The 24843-nt window shown below is 40.9% G+C and overlaps 1 protein-coding gene across 6 annotated transcripts in view; it reads left to right on the top strand.

Moving 5' to 3' along the window:
- Positions 1-21972: 21972 nt before the first annotated feature.
- The window catches only part of MAP3K7 (mitogen-activated protein kinase kinase kinase 7), a 46151-nt gene continuing 43280 nt past the window's right edge, over positions 21973-24843 (top strand). For 5 of the 6 annotated variants that reach the window (XM_027743661.2, XM_027743660.2, XM_027743659.2 and 2 more), the window contains exon 1: positions 21973-22149. In XM_027743661.2, the coding sequence (XP_027599462.1) occupies positions 22060-22149 (90 nt within the window). In that variant the 5' untranslated portion in view covers positions 21973-22059. The remainder of the gene's footprint in view (positions 22150-24843) is intronic. The other variant, XM_027743662.2, reaches the window with a different exon arrangement.

Genomic DNA, 24843 nt, shown 5'->3' with positions numbered 1-24843 from the left:
GCAGAGGCATCAAGCTGACATGGAGATAGGAGTTGCTGCTGCTGGGAAAATGGGGGTCAAAATGATTTTGAGGCGGGAAGGGGGAGGGAGGAGAGAGGAGTGGCACTGAGTCCTGGAAAAGCAGTAATGGATAGCTACTGGGAAAGTGAAGGGTGAAGGCAGACTGCTCAAGGTAGCTTTGTGGCAATGCTGCAATGGAAATCCTGGCAGAGCCTGCTGGGATAGGTGTCTGATGCCAAGACACCCAGAGAGATCTCAGTAGGGAAGGAAACACAAGGACTGGAGCATTATAATAGTTTATTCCCCCGAAAAAGTCTCACCTACACTAGAAGGGAATCTGGGAAGTTGAAAAAAGTCACTCAGGTGTGTCATGCCCTTTTCATGGGATACACATCTCTAGCAGATGTGGAAGAGTTTTAGACAACTAGTAGTGCAGGAGCACATTACAGGAGAAAGGCAGATGAACTCTGGTGAGGAACCAGACCAGAGGCAGAAATAAGCTTGAGAGCTGCTGCCTCCTGACCTGTCCAGTCCTGGAGCACCCATGCAGGGCTGTGACGTGTTCATTTATATCAGGATGCAGGTGCTGTGGGAAGATAGTGGGCCCAGATGTCAAGTCCCAGATGTCAAGCAGGAAACGCAGGATTTGCTTGCAGTGTTGTAAGCCTTACCAGGCATTTGGAGCTTTGCTACAGGGTTGCAGATTTTGTGTTCCCCATATGGTGATAAGCTCGCACAAGCACCAGTGAAGGCACTGGAATATGTCTGCTTTTCTTATTTTCTTTTTACTATCTGTCCCTTCTCATTAGACATGAGAGGATCCCATTTCCAGCTTAGGATGCATGAGTGAGAACAAGGACAGAAAGATAAGAGAATTGTGCAAAGCCTCATCCCCCTGTTTTTTGTTACCCTTGTCATCTATCAAGAGACTGACTGCTTCTCTTACTTTTCCTTTTTTTTCTTTCAGCATATTTGCAAATGTTATTTACTTATTGTCACTAGCTCCTTTGGGCTGTCTACTTCAATTTTATATCACAAATTGTGATCAGCAGCATTTTGGTGCTGCTGCTTTCTTTATTAATTTGTATCTTACTTCTCTGACAACAATAAACAGTCCCATAATTTTTCCTCCATTTTGGACCAAAATCTCACAGGAATATTGATAGTATTCCAATCCTCGCAGGGCTAGGAAGGTACTGTGGGCATTGCTACAGCATACCCATACTTCTGATTCAAATCCTTTCACATGGAGGAAAAAATTATGCAAGAGTATCATTATCAGCACTATCACATTTCTCTTTGCATCACTAAGTATTATCATCAGCACATTCCTAAAAGATACTTTAATTTTGCTAGCATTTAGAGTCTCCATAGTTCAAGGATGTTATATAGACCTAAAAATAATGTTTTACTTTTAAAGCACTTCAGACAGAAATGTTTTTCTGAGTCTTGAGCAGTTCAGAAAATCCTTCTTGAGCCAATTTTACATACAGAGTTCATGCCATCAGAATTATTATTCTACTCATGTGACTGGCCTCAACAAGTTTTTCTGGAGTCAACATGTCCATGTTTCATGTGCCACTGAATTGGCTATCTTGTATCTGTGAATATTGTAATGGGATTAGAGGCTTGACTCTTTCCCTATTTAATACTCTATTTCTGACAGTTTTCATTCTTAATTTTCTTAATTTAGACCGTCACATTATCTACAACCAACTTGTAAACCTGAATGTGATGGTCTGATTATTAAAAATTATTGAAATAATCTTCTATTTCCATGTTTGATCTTCTAAAAATATCCATGTCTCACCACAAATAAAATTTGTAGGAACAATTCTTAGTTCTGTCTTTGTGCAGTAATGTTAGTAAAAGCAATAAAAAAGTATTTTTTCTGTCACAAAAAAACTTGTTTGTGTGTGCAGAACAGGTATTTAACTTTATTATGGGATGTTTATTCATGTCTCTTACTAGGGATGATGAAGTTATATTCTATGAAAGGAAGTTCTCCAGACACATTTGGCTACAGGGATCCCCAGAAGGCATATAGTATTGCAGCAGCTCTGGGTTTCTATTCTTTTTCACTAGCATGAATTGAAACTACAGTCTCTACAGTACAATATACTACATTAAAATGTAAAACAGATATAACTGAGGGGAATAAGGGGAAGGAAGAAAGGCCAGAAACCTGTGATGTTAACCCAAAAGAATTAACTTGTTTTCAAATGTGTTTAATTCCCATAGGCTTGAGTTACCATCTTTTAAAGCACCACTCTTTCTATTAAAGGTATTAGTCAGGGTACAAGAGCTGTGAGATAAAAATAAGATTGAATAAATGTGCCTGCGGCTCAGATCAACATCCGCTAAGCAAGAATCTGCCTGTCATTGTGTCTGCTTTGTATGCCATCGTTGTTGATCCCTGAGTGCAAGGATTCGTGGCATTATCACAGCTTCCTTCTCTAGACCTAAATGCTGGCTTCACCATCATTTGTTTTTTTATTATTATATGGTAGGAAAATTGGATGACTTACACTGCCCACATGCACTGGCTGATGCATTTGTACACAGCAGTCAGAGCCAAGGGTTGTCTAAATGATACACAGAGTGATGCTTTGAAAATTCACGTTAAAAGGAGATCCCCCCCCTTATTTCTAAATTACTGTTCTTCCTAATTGCAAATGTATATGAGGCATCAACACTAGGAAACAAGCCTTTTTGCTATACCAGGGCTGACCTTTCAAATAAGGACATTTCTTACCCATCACATCATCAATTTAAAGAGAAATAAATCCCTCTCTGTAGGATTTGTTGCTCTAGAAATATATAGCGAAAACATCATAAAAAGGCTATTAATGGCTATTAATTCTTACAGGTTTTAGAGTAATTTCTGTAAAATGCTATTACATTTTTGTTGAACTTGTTCAGGTTTTTTAATAGATTTTAAACCTAGAAGGGACTACTGGATCATTTAATCTGATCTCCTGCATTGCTCATAAAATAGCATCCAGCCAGTCCTGTCTTTGAGCCCATTGCATTTGTTTGCGTCACACATCTTTCAGTTTCAGTTTCTTCATTCTGAGGGATCCCTGGGTAGAATTGCCTTTCAAAAATATGGATGAAAGTCACATTTGAGCTGGAAAGAAAGGATTCCTGGTGCTGCTCTCCCAAGGAAAAAAAACAAAACAAAACAAACAGAAATTATGAGAAATACAGTTGTTGCAAAGCACTGCAAAACATGGAAATATTGATTACCGAGGTTCCTCTTAATAAGTAAAGCTATAAATCGTCATCTGTTGTCCTCTAACCCTTAACAGTCTGTCCCATCACCTGAACTAATTATAGTGACCTAATTAGGTCACAATTTTTGAAACTACCAGGTCTCACGACCTCTTGTATGTTTGAGGTATGTACTTTGGTATGAAACAAATTACATCCCAGAAGTGCCTAGTTTTCTTTATTAATTAATGAAGTAAGGCAATTAGCTCAGCTGCAGAAAGCTGTGTTTGGGCAAATGAGTTTTATTCACAATGACTCAGTATTTAGCTGTCAAAAGGAACAAAAATTAGAAGACCATTATGTAGCGTTTCTCTGCTTCACATGAAGCTCGGGGATCTTCAATATGGCAAGTATGAGATCCTGGAATAAGCTGTAAATGTAACCTGTTAAAGGGTCTGACAGGTATTGCTGTCCTGCCTAGAAGAGAAAGTCATCACGAGGAACAGGTAAAAATAGTTGCTTATTTCAGGGTACTAATGTTGTTCAACTGACTGCTTAAAAAGTAGAGTTCTGCAGGAAATAATTCTCTCTCAAGACTTTGTCAGCATCTATTTGCAGCCACGAAAGGGTGGGGTCAGACTATATGTGCCAAAAAGCCAATAATCCAGAAACAACACACAGCGCAGTGCAGCCTTCGTTATCCCCCACTCTTGCTCAAATCACAGATGCACGTGAGTGATGGCTGAGCCCACTGACAGTATCCCCAAACTGCTAACGAGCCACACACCACTGTAAAGTAGAAAAGATGCCATGAGTGGCCATACCTCTGCTATTGATAAGGAAAGAGCTGGGGAATAGCTGAGGGCAAATATACTGGCCTCTCACCCCCACAAGCCAAAAATAGCTTGTATTTGAAAAATTACTGGACAATCTGGAACCTGTGAGACACAGAGGATTATGTTGGAGGCTCTGCAGCAGACTTGGAAAAGTTTTTTGTCACTGTGCAATAAACTTTCTTTGACACTGTATGCTCACAGTATTTAGTTAAGGTTTGGATTTCTCATTCCCACCAAGCTCCCAAGGAGCTGTATCCATCGATAATGCTTTCTTTTATCTCTGATTGGTTAAAAGACTCCATACTAAGCAAGTCCATCTTAGTTATATATGCCATCATCAACTCCCATCTGGATTGTACCAGTACATTTTATTTGAACATTAAGTAATCAGACCTTCAGAGACACCTACTAGCTGATTACAGTGAACAAATTACATTACTTTCTCCACTGACTCTGCAAAATATTGAATTAAGCTCCAGATTGCAGTGTTTATATTCAAAGTACTCCTGGGACCTCACAAAGTTCTGTCACAATGTAGCCTTATGGGGTAAGAAGCAAAGTTATTTGCCTGAGAAATAACTGCTTCATGGTCTAGTTTGCAGCTCCTGAATCCCACCAAACATCCCACCACTTCCTCCAAAGTGTACTTTATACTCACGCAAAAAAATAAAGATTCTACAAAAAACAGAGCTCATGCACATTCATCCCTTTTCCCCAGGGGTTAATTGGGAGAACAAATGTTATTTATGGCAGTAAATACTTTAAGATTTTGATGGCAGTAAATCTACTACTGCGATGAACATGTTCTAGACGTTGCCACGTCTGATAAAAGGTGTCATCTTCAGATGGATTAATAATCATAGAAATGACAATAATTCATCTTCTTCTGTTAGATATTATTCAGCTATTCTTTTCCTGACTTTTATTGCTGTTAGAGCTATAGATTGGACCAGAGAAGGTATAGGCAAATAATCTCTTTTATCAATAACGAAGAGGCAAAAGGCAATATGTACCGTGACTAACTTGTTCTATCAGGCAGACACACAAAGGACAGATTTTCCCCAGTTTACCTCTGCTTACGAAGGACTCACTTCTCCTCTTTCTCCACCAGACCACTCCCAAGGTTTATTACTAACTGAAAGATTAGATCTGTAATAATATTATTTTCCTACAAGGTAGTGCCCACCAGGAATAACAGATTAAATAGTGTTCAAGCTTAGACAACTGTTAACACACATGACAAGAATTCTTTCCTGCCAGGTTTAATGATTCTGTCCGAGTGTTTACAGAGCCTGTTTCACAAAACTGCGGAGTTGCTTTGCAAATGTTTCGTATATACGAAACTGGGGAAGAGGGGAAGAGAGAGAGAGAAATAATTTTCCATATACAGAAGAATGAATAAAGATGTAAAGAATTTTCTATCTGTATGTGACTGGTACTAGTTGTGCACAGGGACTTTTGGGAGATGTCAGAAATTTGAAGGATCATCTCCCCTAAAACAGATTCTATGCTTTCCTCTTGGTTTTTTGCCACCTTTAGGAGAGTGGTAGCTTGAAAGGCTGGATTTCAAATTGTCAAGTGATGAGGGTCAAGGCAGAGTGACTCTCCAGTGGGGAGAGCTCTGAGAGGTGGACCTGACAGCCCTCAGAACACAACAGCCATCAACAGCACTTCCCAAAGAGCCAAAGCAGTGGAACACAAAGCATTGTTCCTGAAACCAAATTCATCAGTCAGTGTTGTCCTTGCTAGCTCAGATGCACAGCTTTCAGCTGGCATATTTATTATTAATTATTATTAAATTTATTTATTTAAGTGTGCTTTGCATAGATAGACACATTGTCAGTCACCAAGGACTTAATATCTAAATTAGTTAGGACAAACAAACACAAGATGAAACAACACTGTAGCAAAGAGAGTGTGAGGGGATTACTAATGAAGAGAGACAGAGAGAAGCAATTGTTTGAAGTAGTGAGTTAGTTAAGTGAATCTTTAAAGAAGAATCTATGATTTTAAAATCAGTGATTATGACCATTACAATAGTGTAGGACAACCATTTTATATGATGCCAAAAGCAGGCTGTAATGTCAAAATGGACAGTAACTGAAATATTTCAACTTAGGTCTTGAACCCACCTCACAGGTGGAATTCAATTCCAAGTCTATTCACCGCTTTCTCTGACTATTTTGCTTCCCGATGAATAGAAAAAAAAAAATCAGAAAATGAGGACAAAGAGGTTTTCCTGATACAGGAGAAGAAGGGGTGTAAATTGTAAAAAGAAGTAAGAAGAAAGGAGAAGGCCAGGGAATAAACAGAGCAAGAAGAGGATGGCCCAAATGGGCCATTTAGAGGGAATGAGAGGATGCCCACTCAGGTGAGAAATATGCAGGGTGATCAGAGGGTAATTAGCCTTACAGGATTTTAGTGCCTATTAAAAGGGCTAAAAAGGTAGAAAGACAGTTGCAGAATAAATACTATATGTTTAGAGTAACTGAGAATAATACCTGTATCAACAAAGCACCACTAGAGAAAATGACCACGAATGAGTAAGGCATGAAGGCCAAATGGGATCTAAAACGTCTTTGGCTCCTTAATAAAGAGAGGCTTTTATCTGAGGTCTTTTCCATTTCCAGATAGAACAGACCAGCAATTTCTATCATTTATTAGATAAATCAGAATCCATTCTTCAGTGGGTGACTAGAATATATGTTTCAATTCTTCCCAAAAAATGATAAAAGCAGTAGAAGAGGAAAGTACAAGGACTCCCAAGCTTTGAAGGTCAGCTACTTCACCCTGAAGCATCATGTAGACCTGGCAAAAGCAACTAACAAAGAAATTACAGGAGAATAAGAGACTTTCCAAAGGTCATTTTATTGGATCTATTCCCTCTTAAATACATTCTTAAAAGATTTCTTTTAATCTTGACCCTGCTGTCCCTGTTGGTGGCCATCTCAAATTGTTGACCCTTCATATTCTTTCCAATACCAAAGCTGTGCTTTAGTAAAGGTTCCCTAAAGCCCAAAATGGCTCATAAAACACTGGGGTTTCTGGTTGCTTTACATCAGTCTGCAGATGTTTCAGAGTGCATGTGAGCTGAGTCTGGCCTGTGCAGGTGTGACTCCAGCTTAATAGGTTTTCCTAGGCTTCAGAAAAGGAGCATTTAGGAACAGAAACCAAAGCTGGAAGCCACAGGGCAAATATTTTCAATGTCTGCTACTCTTTGTGTGATATTCCTCTGCTTTCAGAAGTAGGATTCTTAAAATCATCTTGTATGGCTTTGATTCAATCTCTGAAGTGCATTTCTATAACAAAGAAATATTGTTACTGGGATCTAGTGTCATAGGAAACACGATTCTCAGTTTATAGGGCACACTCCCTTTCCTGCTTGTAGCTATGTAGCTCACTTTTCCCCCTGCAAAGATGACCTGTGGCACCAACAACAAATTCTGACATAGAAAAATTATGTCGGAGAAGCATTTAATCTCTTTTCACCTGTTCTTTATGAACTCAAAGTCCTGGAAACAAGAACCATATCCATGTTATTAAATATCCCTACCAGCAATCCTATCTATGTACTACTGGCAAACCTCTTCAGTGTGATTCCTTCAAGCATATTTCTCCCATCCTGCAATCTCAAGAGCCTGCCTAAGACATATGCTTATTCTTGTTAGATCTCATTCAAGCACATTTGAGACATTGCTCCCAGATCCAGAACGCTTTTGCCAGGACATTGGATATATTTTTTTGTCATGTAGAATTCATATTATTATTGCCATCAAGAAAAAAATCGAAATCTCAAAAAAGCCCACAGAAAGTGTTATTTTAAGCATGCACATTTGTAGGAAAGTCCCAGGATTTAGGGGACTTCTTTGTGATGAGGGAAAATAGTAGGAAGAAATAAGCCTTTATCAACAATAATAGATGGATATTGTTCAAAAGCAGAGCCAAAAGCTGAAGATGCTGATAGATCATTTTCTAGGTAGGGTGTACAGATATTTAATAGACTATAACTTTATGCTTTGAGAAGATATAATCACAGAGAGGTTTTTTGCCTGGGATCTGATGCCTAAAGAAAGGGTTCCCATTTGTAGAGCGTACAGAATGTCTGAGCAGAAGTGTCTTATGTAACTCTTCCTATCCTGCTCTCATGTTACCTCCGGCACAATAATATGACCACAATACTGGCAACAGACCCCACAGATCTGCTTTGCAAGCACTACTTGCCAGGATACTAATGTCCCTTCAGTTCTTGTTTTAGCCCCTATCTGCCGTTCCCACGCCTCCCACATCCTCACCTCTGTGTTGGGAAGTCATATGTTCCTAAAAAGAGGAGTATCTTCTGTCCCATTTTCACCCCAGCAGGACCTACCCTCTGACCTAGAGGCCATGAAGGGCATGCTGTGGACATTGGCAAACAAGGCCTGCTTGTGGACTCAAGGCATTCATTCTGCCTACAGGATTGCATTCTGCCACATGGTTTCACTGGGACTCACTTGGGGTCTCTATCACTACGTTGTAGCCCCTGCCTGCCGTAAAGCACAAGAACCTCAAGTGGGAAGCTGTTTGAAGGGAAGGTTTGAAAGGTAATAGTCACACTCAGCTCTTCAATGTATTTATTCTGTTCATGAAGAATATATAGAAAATCTATAGAAAACTAAATAACTTACTTTTTAAAAAAACTATTAGATATCACTAAAAAAGGCATAGACCACTGGTGTTGAATATTTTTTTAATAACAGTTAAATGTAAGCCTCCAAATGCATTAAAAAACTTTTTAGTTTATATACTGGAGCCCATTTTGATGTTTCCTTCTGCTTTTAACTATAGATTGTGCACGACACTTGATAGCTTGTACGACCAGCATCTGTGGGGTAACTGCTTTATCAAACTGTCCATGGTATATCCATGTACGTGGGTTGAATAGAAACAGCCAAACAGAGAAACATAATGGATGAAAAGGCTAGGTCAAAAATAGAAGTTCATGTTTCTAAAATTGAGTAAACATGAGGCCATCCTTAGCTTTGAGCATAAGGATGACTCAGTGGGTCCCAGTGGCTACATTGATATTGGTGAATGAAAAGGACCAGGGCCTGTGCTGCAGTCTTGAGACCAATAATTCCTGCACAGTGCATATCAATATAGCTTAACTCTCTTCCATGTAAAGTGCAGGCTATGGCCAAACTCTGATAAACTCCATCTGGAGGAGTCCCCAGCCCTGCCAAAGACTATGTTGACCATTTAACAGCATGCAGACCCCCAGACTAGGGCTCAGGCTTCTCCCCTAGCCTTATTCTATTTTCTAATATAAGCTATAAACTACAGTAGTATAGTAGTATGACCACATGACCACAGAAATGATGCAAGTGTCAAATGCGATGGTGGGTCAGCAAACACAGATGTTCACAATAGATCTTATAGACCTCTGCAAGCAACTGGAAGAACCCTATGTACTGCAACAGAGATTGATTAAAACGATTAATCATGTTTTGCTTCTGTACTTGATAGTGGTGAGGTCTGTTTTCAGAGGGAAAAAAACCTGCATGCTCCTAAATATTAAATGTTTTTTATTTATTTCCTCTTCTGTAATTAATTGTAGGTGCCTCTTTACTTACGCGTAACTAATGGGGAGAAAAAAAGAGATGAATTTCCAGATAAACTTAAAGAGCTATTGTTGTATTTTGAAAGACAAGGGAGTCTGAAATAGACTGATTAGATTTTTAAAAATGCAATAAAAGGTGAAAAAGTCCAAACAACAATAATGGAGATTTTCTGACAATCACAACTTGCAGTAAAATCTATTTTTAATGAGATGAAAAGTTAGGAAAAAAAGGACCCAAAAAAGAGTCTTAAGAGTATTCTGCTAAGAAATTTAATTCTAACACTGAAACTCTCTTCTCTACAGACAAAAATCTGTCCTTAAAACATGTGCAGAAGAGAGTACAGATATAAATCAACCATAGCCAAAATAAGAGTTCTATAGTCAGTACAACAGTACCACCTGGTGGGGAAATAAAAATTGCTTCAGTATTGACTTCTTCCACTGCACAGTTGCAGGAGATACCCATCATATAAACATAAATTTGTAACTAAGACAAATGAAACAGACTCAGACATCAACAATGTATGTGATGCATGATTTCTCTCAGTGTCAAATTACTTTTTTTGAAAAATCTATGTTCCAGATAAAATCTTTCAGAAGTCTACTGTAAAAGCTTCCTGAAAGAAAAATGTCTTCTTTTACATTTGCTTGCATTCCTTACTTGACTTCCATTTGCCGCAAATTTATTTCTCTAGTTACACTGAATCAGGAGAACAATTGCATAAGGCATGTCAAATTCCACCCCCACAAAATATTTCATAAAGTTAAAGGCTTTGACACAAACAAACTAATGCCAGGATCTTTGAAATTACTTTTATTGTTTTTATTGTTTTTCTGTAACTGATGTAGATATTAGAGACTAATATTCCTGAGCACATCTGAAGAAATAAGGTTATCAAATCCTCAGATGCCCAAAGGGAATTATCACCTGCTTTTCTCCATTTCTTTCACATAGTGAAAGAAATTTGTATGATTAAGTAATTACTGGTTGTCAGAAAAAATAGTTGCCCAGCCATCATATTTTAAGAGCTCTATTAAGTGCAATTTTCACACTTTCAAATATATCTTCTTATAGGCATCTCTGAATTTAATGTCCCAAATAAAGCAGAGGAACTAGTTCTTTCTTTCCCAGGTTGTTTCAGTGTTGACCGACAGGTATGTAGGGGGGCAATATTCTTTTGGGGATTTTATTGGGTTGTTTGGGGTTTTTTTTCCAATACAAAATCAAAGACTAAACCTGCTAGAGTCTGGAGACTCATCCACCTGCAGGTATTCTACTGAGACTGACACCAGCTTTTGCTGGGCTAAGGGAAAATCCCAATTGTGGGATTCTACTCACCTCACTTTAAATAACTAGAATTTAGGCAAGCAGTTCAGTTGCCCATACATACCTCTCTAGCATCATTTCAGATTCCCCAGGCTTCCTGGACTTTCAGTTCATAGCCTGCATTACATTTACCAGCCCCATGCAGAGGTCACAGAATCCTTGGGGCCTCCAAAGTCACTAGATGGCTATGAATGGGAAGCTGAATCAAGCCCTAGGTGTCTAACTGAAGTCTGTCATATGGGCTCCATTTACATTCAGTAGAGAAAGAGACATCTCGAAAGAGTAATTCATCATGTCCTAACATGTATGTCTATGACAGTTGGGAAGAAATACCCTCTGAAGGTGTCTGTCTCTCCCTGCTGATCAAAGAAGGCACTTTGAAACCAGCTAACCTTCAGGTGATAACATCCTGTTGAGATTAAACTGAAAGTTAATATATAACAGATTATAGATTTTGTCCCTATTTTTGCATCCTGACAATACGATCTGAGTTGCGCGTTGTACATATGATTTGTATAGTGTGATCTGAACTATAATGTATACATTATTCTAGGCTACCAGTCAGCTCAGATGCCATCACTAGTGGTGGCAGTGAGTCCTGCCTTAATCAGCAGCAGTAGCAGCAACTGAGGTCTGATTGCCAGGGACTGTTCATATGCATGAACAGTGCCTCTGCACCCAGCTGCTCTTTTAAGATCCCATGCTCTCTTCCCAACATAGGCAGCACCTCTCTTCTCCAAATCCACATTTCATCTGCCAGAAAGACATCAAAACCAATGCCTCCTTCTCAGCATGTTCTCTACCTCCACAAACTAACACTCTGAAGTCATGGTGTTCCCCACATTCCCTAAATTCAATCTCCACATCCCCAGCCTCCATCAGGGTAGATATCTTTCTAGAAGATGCTGCCACCACCCAGCACACTGACCTTAGAGTGCATGCTGTGTCACTGGCCATATATGCCCCTCAGCCTGGGAATTTCTCAGATAAAAAATGTGCAAGTCTCAAAGTTACCATTTCAGGCTGGCTTTGAAGCCATGTTTGGAGTTTTCCCCCACAGTCATGAGATCTATGTCTTTAATTTTTTTTTACAAAAGTTCATATTCCTTCCTCTTCATGAGTAGGGGCCAATGGACACAGATTTACATTTCCAAGAGAGCACGGGCCTCCAAGTCTTATCAACGTAAATGAATTAGACAATGAAATGCCTTTGAAAACCTGATCTACCTGACCACAGAAAGAAGATATATGGACAATGGCCTCTCTTTGCTTTTCAGTGCAGACTTTTCCGAAATGCAAGCTGCAGTGCACCATGTAATCATAGCAGTGGTGAAGGGCCTTTGCAGTTGCCTCTAGACTCCTCCATCACACAACAAGAGGCAGTACAAGCTTCTTGGCTTGACAAATTAGATCCTGATCTGAATTATTTGCACTGTGTCTTACTTTCAGCTTTTTATTGCTCAGCTTTAATGTTATGGTTTAGGGTTTTTTGCAAGAAAACCAAACCAAATTCTGTGTTGGACTTACAAACAGGAGATGGAAGTGAAGTATCACTGTTACAAGCCCTTCTTATCTAATAGTTCAGTCACTGTGCAACAGACCACTTTTCAAAAGCTTCTGCCTGTGGGGATGCAAAAATTCATCATACATTTATCTCCCAAAGATGTCATTAAATACCATTTTTAGGACAACAAGAATTGATTGTTCTCCATCCTCATTTGTTCCGCTTTGCATGAAACCCTGAAAATTCAATCAAGGACTGGACTCCTTCCTTTGCTTCAATAAATGGCAGATCACATGAAGCGGAACAGTACCAAGTGGAACGACTAAGAGCACGTCCCATGTAAAACACTCAGCATCTCGGGCCAGATTCTCCACTAGAAGGCAACACATGTGGGTTAAAATTCTCTCAAATTTTAAAGAAATTGAGCCTTGTTGCAGGAAGTAAATTTATTAATTACTAGGTATAAAAGAGAATAATGGTTTTGCATTCAGCAGCCTGACCTTCACTGAGAAGAAATTCTCCCAAGGGTCATTAACATCTAACCTACTGGTCTGATACCAAGAGATAGAGATATTTATGCTCACTGAAGAATTATTGCTTCAATACTAGAACTTGCTGGGGTTAGGCCAAAAATTAACTTACACCTTAACAAGTTACCTGGCTCAGCGCTTCTATTACATTGATCTGTTGAAGCAATGGCTACAGTAATGGCCTGAAGAAAATGGCCTATATGAAACACTAGGTTACTGACAGTGGTCAAGTACCACCTGACTGGAAGGTTCTAGAGGAAATAGGAAAATTTCTGGTGATTTATCACTTCCAGTTTTACTGTGACTTTTGCTCCTGTGTGATCTCATTCAATTGGGAGCATCATGTGTCTCACGCTCCTGGTAAAACAGAAGACAATGTCCATATTTCATTACCAAACAAGTCATACAATGGTATAAACCACTTACTTCCTTCACCTGTGATTGTATTTGCTTTATTCTTCCACTGTTAGGAATATGTTATCTTGATTACAGATGATTTTGACAGATCATTTTTTAAGATATCTTCTAGAAAGAAATACCATCCTAATGACTCATGGCAAAGCATACTAACAAGTACTTCGTTAAAAGAACCAGATCTTTGTGATTTTTATTTTACATTACAGAACACTAACTTTCAGCGCATATAACATGTGAATCACATATCAATTAGAAATATGATTTTCTGGCAGTATTTCTGGGTCCTCCATGTGCTGTTTGGCAAACACACATCCACAAGCAACCAGAAGGCAGAGCCACACATAGGGCATTCCTGTGCACCCAGCCAGGCTGGAGCTGCAGGTCCATGTTTCACACTTGTGCCGTTGGTTATTGCAAACCACATAAGAATCAGGGTGCCTTCTGTGGAGGTGTTTCTAGCCTGCTACCATATCTCCTAGGAACATAGAACAGCCCAGGTTGGAAGGGACCTTGAAAGATTATCTGGTCCAACCTTGTGTGGGTAAGGGAGGCTAGATGAAATTATCTAGCACCCTGCCCAGTCATGTCTTGAAAACTTTCAGCGACAGAGACTTCGCCATGACACTAGGTACGCTGTTCTAGTCAATAATTATTCATGGTAAAAAATTTCTTTCTTGTATCAAGACGAAACCTCTCCTGGCGCAATTAGTACTTTTTCTTCCATGCGAGAAGAGAGACTCCATTCTCTCTGTAGACACCCTTTAAGTACTAGAATACTTCTGATGAGGTTCTCTTGGACCTTCTCTAGGAAGAAAAGAAAAAACTGTGTAGTGGGTTGGCTTTTGGATTTATTTAGGCCTTCCTTAGCAACGGGGGTCAGAAATCTAAGGAAGTATTCCATATCATCCTTTAACATAACACAACATATAAATAAGGTGTAGATAAGAGACCTCGTGCTCTTCTCTCTTCCAGTGGCTGAAGGCAACAGGTCTCTCCACAGAGAGTCTTTGCTTGTATAGGCCAAGGCCTGCCTGCTCAGACCTGCCGTTATCTCCAGTCCCTCTGGGAGGTGTGGGGAGTTGGTTGGTGCTTCACACGGTTCTGTTGTCTTGTTCAGGGAAGTATCTAATTCTTTTTTTTTTATTTATTTGTTTGTTTTCTAGGTCTCTATTAGCGGTGTATATTTGGAGGGTATTTGTTTTTAGGTTTTTTTATCCCTGTTTCCCCCTCCCTTTTCCCTTTTTTCCCCTCGGGAGTTCCCTATTGTGTGTATAATATATTCAAATTATATATATAATTGTAAATATATGTAAATACATATTTTTTATATAATCCCATTTTCGTTTGGACTTCTTCATTTTTTCTGTGGTTAGGTTTTTTTTTTTTTCCCCCGCGCTTGAGAGAGTGGGAGGGGGGAGGAGACAGCTTGGACTTGGCAAGAGAGCCAGGCCAAAATTACACCCACACAAACCGCTTCAGACTTTCCTCATAGGTCTTCTCCATTGGACTTATAGCTCTGTATATTCCTTGTTTCTGTCACTTCTAGCTGGTATGAAACCAGCTAGTAAGTACACAGAGTATCTATTCTTGTTTCTCATTTAAACAGCAGAATGGATCTTCTAGAAGAAAAATTTTGAAGGCAAGTTCCTCATACACAGAAGCATCACTGTACATGCACTCAAACTATGTTAGTCTTTATCCTCATTATGTGATTGTCACGAGCAGTTTCCCCTCCTCCTTCCAATCCACTGATCCCATGCTGTGTGATATTCCACCCACTTGGGTGTCTTGCATAAAACATACAAGGCTGTCATCTCCCTTTCCTAATATTATTTCAAAATCATACCTGCAAGAATTCTCTTCACTTGCTCTGGTTCATGAATTAGAAGCTTTAAAATATGAAGGGGAATGATATTCCTTCTCCAAGAAATAAAAAAATTAAAATCTCCCCTGCCTCCAAATTTCACTTTCTACTTCAGAACAAGGCCTTATTCACATACTTCAATGTAATTTTTACTTAATCTTAAGAATATACCAGATCAATGTATACTCAGCTAAAGAAATACCATTACAAGACTTCATTACATTACTTATACTTATTTGCATTTATTAGCACATTTGGTCAACATATGATTGGAAGAGACCTCCTTAGCCAACAAATACAGTACTCTGCTCTCACAGATAGTTATGACAAATAAATTATTTCATTAGTGAGGTACCATCCAGTGAAGCAACTTGCCCCAGTTGCAAGGAGTTTTTGCAGGTCTCTAATCTGCATGCATTAACAGGATTTTTGTGCAAAAAGAAGTTTCCTTTTACTTGAACATCACATTCCAACAGTACTGTTTACTGCACAGTATCTTTCTCTTTCCAATCTGTTTAAACAGAGGCAACGTATATCCTCTCTGTCTTTTGTTTCACAAGATTAAACATGTCAAGTTGTTTTATATTCCCTTCTGTGGTAAGCCCTCTCTTATCTTGACCATCCTTATAGCTGTTCTCTGCAACTAGTTAGGTCTCAATTCATTTTTCTTGGAAAGCAGATAACCAACATTGCAGAGTCTTTAAGATGAGGTCTGCACAAATTTGTATAGCTTTATTGGATATATCATACAGGATATAAAAGCTTGCACATTTTCTAGGTGCATTATCTACAAGATTCAGTCCTCCTAAAACGAGTTAAAATATGCAAGTTGTAATCTTCTTCATCTCTTCCTAAGAAGTCTCTTATAGAATAACAAGATGTTATGAGTTCTAAAATTAATTCATGAACTTAATATTTTAAATATTAACTGCTTTATTTCTCTTGTCTTTGGAGTCATCTAATTTTCCCCTTTTGATATTCTTATCCTTCTCTCCATTAACTATGCTGTCTAAACTCATGTCTTCAGAATCACTGTCACCTTCCTAATTCTCTTATCAACATTGTTAATGAAATTATTAAGAAGGTTCCTCTCAAAATTCAATCTTTTAAAAAAAAAAAATCTATTAGTAACTTCATTCCAATACTTCCCTTTTGATAGTCCCCACTGTCTCCTGACTACTCCTCTACTCTCCTTACCCACTTTCAGTTCTTTTAATGATTCTTATCATGTCCAGCTTAATTAACGATTTCCCACAAGGCAATATATCAAATACATTCAAGATAGAAAAGTTCTATCCATTCCCCTTGCCTAAAAATATCATCGAATTTATCAAAAATGATCTTTTGTTAATCTGAGATAATCTACCTTTGATTAAAAAGATGTGACATTTCATTCCATTTACCTCCCTGCTCTTTATTATTCTCTCTTTCACATTTTATTTTAAAGCCTACTTGAGAGCAGACCAACGGACACTTAAATAACTGGATTAGTTTTCGCACCTTTCTAAAATACCTTCACTACTTTACAGTTACCTAGTATCATAAAAGCACTAGTAACATTTATGCCTTTCTCTAACACATCTATCAGCAATTTCATGTATCATATCTTCCAAACCTCCCAGTTCAAGACTGGCCGGTCTACTGCCATCTGTCTCCTTCTTCTGTATGCTAAATTTGGTACTATCTTTTTCCCACTGGCCACTTAGCCAAGCCCAGTTGCTCATAGATGCAACAGAGGAAACGTGTTTGTTTGGTTTCAGGACGGCATCTAGATAATCTCTCACCTTTACTTTGCCCTTATGCACATTACATTTCTTTCCTAGCTCTCTTGGTGGTTTAGACCTCAAATTAGAAGGTAAAATAAGGTCCAGAAACAATTGTGACCATTTGAGTTTCTATAATACTCATGCAAGAGAACTTCTTTTTCCTTTTACGAAAGTGAATATGATTTTTTGCATACAGGTGTGTTTGGTATTTAGCAAGGCAGCTCATGCATTTATTTTGCAAGGCTTTTTTGGGGTTTGTTTTTTAATGTATGCGTTTTATCACAAATTACAAGGCCCAGCACAATTGAAGGAATTCATAGCTATTTAGAGGATTTTTTTTTTTTTTAGTTATTTACATACTATGGTGAATCCTTTCCAGAAAGGGAAAGAAGCAATAAGAAAATATAAAGCGTGCTGAGGCTGCTATCTCACTGTATTTGGCAGAAGATGCCCCTGTGCTGCTTTGCAAGAATTTCCAAACCACTAATGCAAGACAGAATTTGAGAAATCATTGAGACTCATAGCAAAATCTGACACACAAAATATTGCAACCTACTCTTGGGAAGTTCTAATGTAAGAGCCAAAGGAGTTGCATGAGAAGAGTTGATTAGGCAACGAGTTTGCCATGCTGACCAAAACGAATCTTTCAATATCATCAAGTGATTTGTCCTCATGAGATATTTTCACTGTACCTGCCTTGGAACAAGCAGTGAGCTCCTCTGGAGTCCCTCCCAGCTGGGACCTGAATTTGTATGGCACATGTGTTTCATAGTATGCTCCATATTGCTGGTCACCAGGGACCTACTCTGGCCTCACACTTGCAAGGCAATGCACAAGACAGTTCATCCACCAGTTCTTTCAGTCATCCGGGCTAATTCCTCTCCTTTTAATTCCTGCAGGTTTCCTATGAACAGCAGAAATGCACCCAGACACTTTCCCACGCACAGGTCAGTTCAGGCTGATGACTCTCAAACAGTTCTAAAAGGTGGTGTCAAGATCTTTAAACACACAGGGTTCCCACAAACTGAAATGACATAACGAGATATTTACAGGACAATATTTTACAAGTTAAAAATAGAGTCAGTCTTGGCAGAAACATGAATTATTCCTGCGTTTAAATCTAGAAGGTAACCTTTCTTCTTGTAGGTATTCCAGTTGTAGATACATCCAACACTTTTCATCACTGCTTTCTAGTATCAATCCTCCATCGCTTAAATTGAGACATTTTAATCAACTGAAAATATATGGAAAATACAACACAAGTTGAAATTTTTTGAGAAAAGAAATCACTTAGTTTTTTTCTAAATTAACTTAGTGAAAAATTATGCTGGTTCGTTCCTCTTAAAAAAACTCCTACATCTGTCACATGGAGTAACTTTAAGGAAGCTGGACAAAGGGTAGCCAGGATAAAGTATCAGCACCTCTGTCTGTACTCGTGCTCAGATTCTAAACTGTACAATTCTGTATATGTTGGATAAATTTTAGTTCAGATATGCAGATATTAGGGCTAAGTCTCAGGTCTGTTAAATTGGCCAGGTAGACTTTGTTTATATTTTGCAACAGACCTACTGCTGCACCTTCTGGAAAAACATAGCTCATAAACCTGCTCTATGACAGGTTCTACAAACAGGTTCACAGCAGTTGTCTCAGGTTTTGAGCATTTGTGCATACTCTGACCATGGTGTCCTGACATTTCCAATAATCTTTAAGTGGTCACCTTCCAGGCATTGGAACCTTTTCCCAATATTAGAGAAAGCTGACTGAGACCCAGAATGTGGGCTTCCAAGGTTCTAGTTTTTCCTTCTAAATACAAGAGCAGCTTTTTGCCAAAATAAACACAGCAGATGCAGCTTTTCTTCTCTTTTTTTTTCCTGTGTTTGGGGCCGTACAACTTATACCCAGTCACCAACATAGCTAATTAACACTGTGTTAGTCAGGAAAGAAAAAAAAAGAGAAGTAATATCAAAAGTACAACATCCTTAAAATGCCTCCTGATATTCACAACATGGACATTTTGATAATGATGACAACTCTGTCTTCACAAAGAAAGAGCTCATTATTTTTGAGATACATATTTCTACATCAATTTCTGAAAGAAAATGAACCTTACAAGCAACTATAATTGGAATGCTATCCTCTGCTCTCTCAATACTCATCAACAAAAAATAACAAAAGTGACAGAAAAATCTCTCAGTTGCAATATAAAGACTGCAACTGCCACTTGCTTGATATATATCCTAAAGAGAGGCCTGTGAAACATAACAAAAAGCCAAATATTCAGTTACTTTTACTAGAGATCACCGAAGGCCACCCACTAAAGCACAACCACCCGCTTGGCCATCTTTCTAAAAAGCACCGAAGTAGTTCACCTTCCCAATGCATAACATGTGTTCAAACAAAGTTTTAAGATTTTTGCCTGACATCATGCTCATGATCACAACTAGGTATCAAGAATAGCGGTGATAGATTTTCACACGCCGTTTCTGTTTTTTCATTCATGCCTTTTCCTTGGCTTCAGTTGATTGTTAGTTGTCTTGAACTGCACTTTTAAAAGTGTTTAGAGAACTAAAGCAATTCATCCAGGAGTATGAATTTATCTCAGAGGAGTCTGGTTTTCATCTGACCTGCAGTTTCTCAGTACCTCAGAAATCCATATTCATCTTCCAAAAATCAATATATTGCACGCTCAGCAGCTGGGACAGTAGCAGCTGCTTACACAAAAGCGATACGCTTTCCTTTAAGAAGTTGTCAGGTCTAGGTATAAACATGGTACTTCATGACTCTTTGTCACAGCATGACCAAGATGTGCACAAATGGTGGCTTTTAAGAAAATGAAACTCAAATGCACCTCCAGGTATAAGGGGGTGCTAGGTCCAAATCATCTAGAGACTACATATCTAGAGAGCAACGGAGTCAACATGAACATCCAAACCTATAAACAACCCGAGAAACTAGAGGCTCTGAACAACCCCACTGGCACATGAAGCAGACATTAGTCAGATTTTGTGGTACCTGGAAACTTTCCATGTAGAACAGGAAACTCTTTAGATCTTTCTACACCAAACCATATCAGAAAATAAAAAAGCAACAGGAACTCAGCACAGTGAGGATCTGAGTCTGCTCCCCACGCACACACAGATCGCTAGGGCAGTGTAATTGCACCAACCTAACCGGTTTTGCATACTAGTTATACCTTGTACGCAACACAGTCAACATGTTCTTGTACCGTGACTGCTTGTCTAGGATTTCTGGATTGCTACACGTCTGAAAATCCTGGACCAATTACAAAAACTGACAGAAAAATGCGAGAGGGGAGCAAACAACCTGTAATGGCAACCTCTCACAAAGTGCAGCAGCTCTGACAGAGGTACTTTCACTTTGAGCTTTTCTAACAGCAATTGACCCACCATGGCATTAAGCCACTGCCCATATTCATCCTTGATCTTTTCTTTCCCACTTAATTGCTGAAATATCTTTCTCCAGCTAGCTCTGCAAACCAGATCCATCGACATTTATGAGATTTCCTTGTGAGGTACAGACATTCGCCAGCATGCTAGCAGAGGAAGATCTAGGAAAGCTTACTAGATCTACTAAAATTTCATACTATTAATAGTATTATACAATAACATAACTTTTTATATATAGCCCCAAGGCTAAACATATCAAAATGAAGCACAGCTGTTTCAGTGGAACACAGCAGCTCTGTTCACTCATCCCAGCATTGATTTCACACCGGGGACCGCCTCAAGCGTCAGCCTGGGATATTTACTACCAAAACACTGATGCGCTGCTCCAGCCAAAAGGGGAAGCAGGAGCTAGCCCTGGGAAAGAGTGGGTTGAGTGAGAATCCCTTTAGTTGTAGAATAGAGATGGTGCGGCTAACGTACACATTCATCCCTTTATTGCTATGTGTTTACATCAATTGCCTAATCACCTCGCGCTCCACAGCCACGCTCCCACACACAAGACTTCCCCTTGGAAAGCGCCGCTGAAGAGCACATACCGCCCGGGGCTGCGCTGGTCCCAAGGCTCGTGTGCCTCACAGGATATCTCTTCCCTTGGAGAAATATGTGTATGTGTACATGTATATGTGTGTGTGTGTCTCTGTCTGTGTAGGGAAAAGGTATACATATAGGAAAAGGTGTGTATATATAGGGAAAAGGTGTATATATAGGGAAACGGTGGATATACAGAGAAAAGGCGTGAGGCTCCGCACTCGCACGGCAGTAACCCCGCAGCCCGGGGAGCCCGGCCGGACTCTGCCCCCCAGCGCCAGACGAAACCCGCCGTCCAGACGGCCACGTCCAGGCCGCCTCGGGCATAGGCCGCCCCGTCGCCGCGCCCCCGACCCTTCGGCGGCTCCCGGCAGGCGGCAGGCAGAGGAAGCGGGCCCGGGCCGCGGCTGCTCCCCCTGGCGGCGGCGGGCAGCAGGGCGGGGGCGGTGCCGCCGCCAGGCCGTGGCCCCGCCGCGGCCGCCCGAGGAGCCGCCGGGGCTGGCGCTTCCCTGCCCGCCCCCACCCGGCGCTCCCTCCCTCCGTCCCACCCTCCCCGGCCGGGCAGCAGGAAGCGGCTCTGATGTCAGCGGCGGCCGCGGCGCTGCTCTGAGCGGCTCCCCTACCCCGCCGCGGCCCCCTCGCCCGCTGCCGCCGCTGGGGCTGGCGGAGGCGCCCGGCTGCGGCCCTGGGGGCGCCGCCTTCTCTCCGCCGGGGACGCGCGGCCGAGGCGGCTCCCGAGCAGAGGCCGTGGCCTAGGGCGGCCGGCGCGGCGCCCCGCGGGGGTGCGGGCAGGCGCGGGATGCGCAGCGGCGGCGCCGGGGCCTCTGCCTGCCGCCTCTGAGCCCCGCGGCCAACGCGGATGCGGCCCCGGCGGCGCCTCGGCCAGGCCCGCCCCGACCTGCGCCCGGAGCCGCCGCCGCGCCCCGCGTAGCCCCGGCCCTCGGCTGCCCGGTGCCAGATCCTCGCGTAGGCCCGGCCCGGGCCTCTCCTCCCCGCGGTGAAAGAGGAGGCATGTCCGCTGCCGCCTCCGCTGAAATGATTGAAACCCCCCCGGTCCTCAACTTCGAAGAAATCGACTACAAAGAGATCGAGGTGGAAGAGGTGAGTGAGGGCCCCGCCGCCCCTCGCACACCCTTCGCTCTCCGGGCGCGGCCAGCCTGGCCCCTCCGAGCGCCCCCGGTGTTCCCCTGCTCGGCGCCGTCCCACAGCCGCGGGAGGGGTCGCGGGGGCTCCCCGGGTGCTTCCTGGGACCCCCCCGTGTACCTGGCCGGGGTTCTGTGCTCCCCTGGATGCTGCAGCGGCTGGCACCGGCGAACAAAGGCGGTCTGGCTGGGAGTGGACCTGCCAACTTACTTCTGCCAGCCCTGGGGTTTTACTGTGGGATTTTATTTAAGCGAGATAGATTTATTCGGGACTTAAAATTTCGCCGCCCATTTTGCCACCCACTTTAGTATGGGTGGCAAACACTGTTGTCAAGCGCTGTCACAAGAGGGAACTCTTAATTCTGATGTTTCTTTCAGATCTCTATTTCTGTATGCCCCTGCTTTTGCCTTCTGCCACCATTGCACATATAATCATCATACCACTGTTAATGGTTTCCTAAATTTACAGCTCTATAAGCTGCAAGGATGAACAGGGGTTTTTTTCTTAACGCAGGCTAATGATGTTGTACTCATGAATATGTAACATTTCATTTCTGACCTGGGTATGTGACCCGGGAAGTGACATTCACTTAATGTATAACACAGTTGAAAGCAAGTTTTTCTTCTGTAGAAAATTTCACAGTGAAATTGTTGCCTTAAATTCTTTGGGGCTTAAATGGAATGGATAAAGTACAGAATTTCAGATGTACCTGTCGTCTGTCTGGGTTTCCTGTGAAATTAGGATGTGTGTGATCTGGAATAGTTTGCATGCTTTACTAAAGGGCTCAGTAGTATGTATGTATATTACAATGTTTGTTTAACGCTTAAAATCACACAAAAATATTGCTGCTATTGATTTTTTTTTCCTTCCTCCACTGCTAAGTTCTCTGCAAGAATGAAGTTGCCTCACGTAGACCCATAATGAATTTGGTGAGGTCAGCTTGTAGAGTCTGGACCTAACAGGCATCCAAGACTGCTGAAACAGTCTCTGTGCTCTTATTTGTAGATTAACATCTTTCCCTTTCAGTAATAATTGCCCTCATATTCTAAACAAGTTTATGTGGAAGTGAATTTAGTTTTGTGTAGTAAGTAGCTGTTAGAGGTATGACGACCTGTGTCTCACATTTTTAAAGTAGTTTGCTAGATCCTGGTTTGTTCATAATTATCATACTGGGCTTACATGGGCTGGGGAGAGTTCACAGAACATAAAATCTGTGATGTTTCCATAGAACAGCAGGGCACTTTCAGCTGTATTAGTGTTTTATGGTAATTTTGGCTTTCACCATAGTAGGCACTGGAAGTTCTCTGAATACGATATCTTCCAAAAGATTGCCTTTATCCCTTTCTATGAATATGGCAATCATAAAGACTTTTGTCTCTTTAAGTCTAATTGTTCCGCTTCCCTTTATGCATTTAACTGTTCTGTAATTTTGCCAACCTTTTTGCAACACTTACTGATAGGCAGTGATCAAATCACATGTTTTGGGAGAAATGGCTTTTCTCACCCAAAGAAGAAATTTTCAGTCGGTAAGAATTTATCCATCATAAAACGGTGCCCCAGGGATGGCTCACAGAGGTGAGCAGCGCATCTGCTATCTTAGACATAGCACTTGGAATTAGTAAAGAACTATACAAATCGTTACTCCTCACAACATCCTTGGGAAGGTTGTTAACAAGGATTATACTGCTGTTTTACATAGAGGAAGTGTGGACTTGCACAGTGTGTGGCTCGAGTTTATCATTCTAAGGTTTGGCGTTGGGAGCTTGTCTGCATCCCACACACATGCCTAGCACCTGCAGAGACAGGACTATGCACAAAAATGTATGTACAGATGATGCCTAAGTAAGAATTTCTTTAATGTGCTTGTTGCATTATTCTCAAAGTAGTATCTCTGTTGGAGATGACAAAACTCATGTGGCATAAGCAGGAGAACTCTGATAATGTGTTGTCTCCGTGAAAAATCTGACGACAGCTGGCATGGCATTTTAAGTTACATTCAGTGTACCTGTCCTTCCAGAAGTTCTTACAGGCAATGGAGATTCCTTGTGCTGAACACAGTGTAAATGTCATTGCACAGAGGAAGAAATAAGACCTACTTTACTGTAAAACAGATGAATTGGAGACCATACTTAGACCTTGCTTTTCTCAGGTGTGGGTGTTCACCTCTTACTCAAGATGCAGTTTCAGTGGAAGTAGTCAACTTTGCAGTCATGACAAAACGTACATCCTTTCTGAGGATTTTCTGTGCTCTCACTTCAGGCTCGGAAGTTTTCAAGGATTTCTAAATGGCTGTAGTGGCTCAAAATGGTCAGATTTATGCTTGGCAAACTTCAGGTGTTTCAAAATGGAGTGTCAAGAGATCTACACTGGAAACTCAAATGCTTTTATAATCATAGCTTTGCTGTTGTATTATCGAGTCTGTCTTGTCAGCAGATAGCAGTCCCACTCTGCCACTGGTTTATTAATAGATATTGAAGTTCTGGAATACTTGCAGGCCCTGAGTCCTTGCTAATAAATGTGAGATCTGTAAGTGCACTTTTATTTAGATTTGCCTGAACTCTACTGGATAATATAAAAAAACATACCATATTTTGCATTAACTACCATGCACATATAGTCTGTGTTACTTCCCCCCTGTTAAATGTGTCTCCA

This window comes from Pipra filicauda, unplaced genomic scaffold (assembly GCF_003945595.2).
Source record: "Pipra filicauda isolate LSUMZ 115617 unplaced genomic scaffold, ASM394559v2 scaffold60_size3304689_pilon, whole genome shotgun sequence".
NCBI classification, from domain to species: Eukaryota; Metazoa; Chordata; class Aves; order Passeriformes; family Pipridae; genus Pipra; species Pipra filicauda.
Note: the sequence above shows the minus strand (reverse complement) of the source record. Positions and strands in the feature narration are given on the sequence as shown.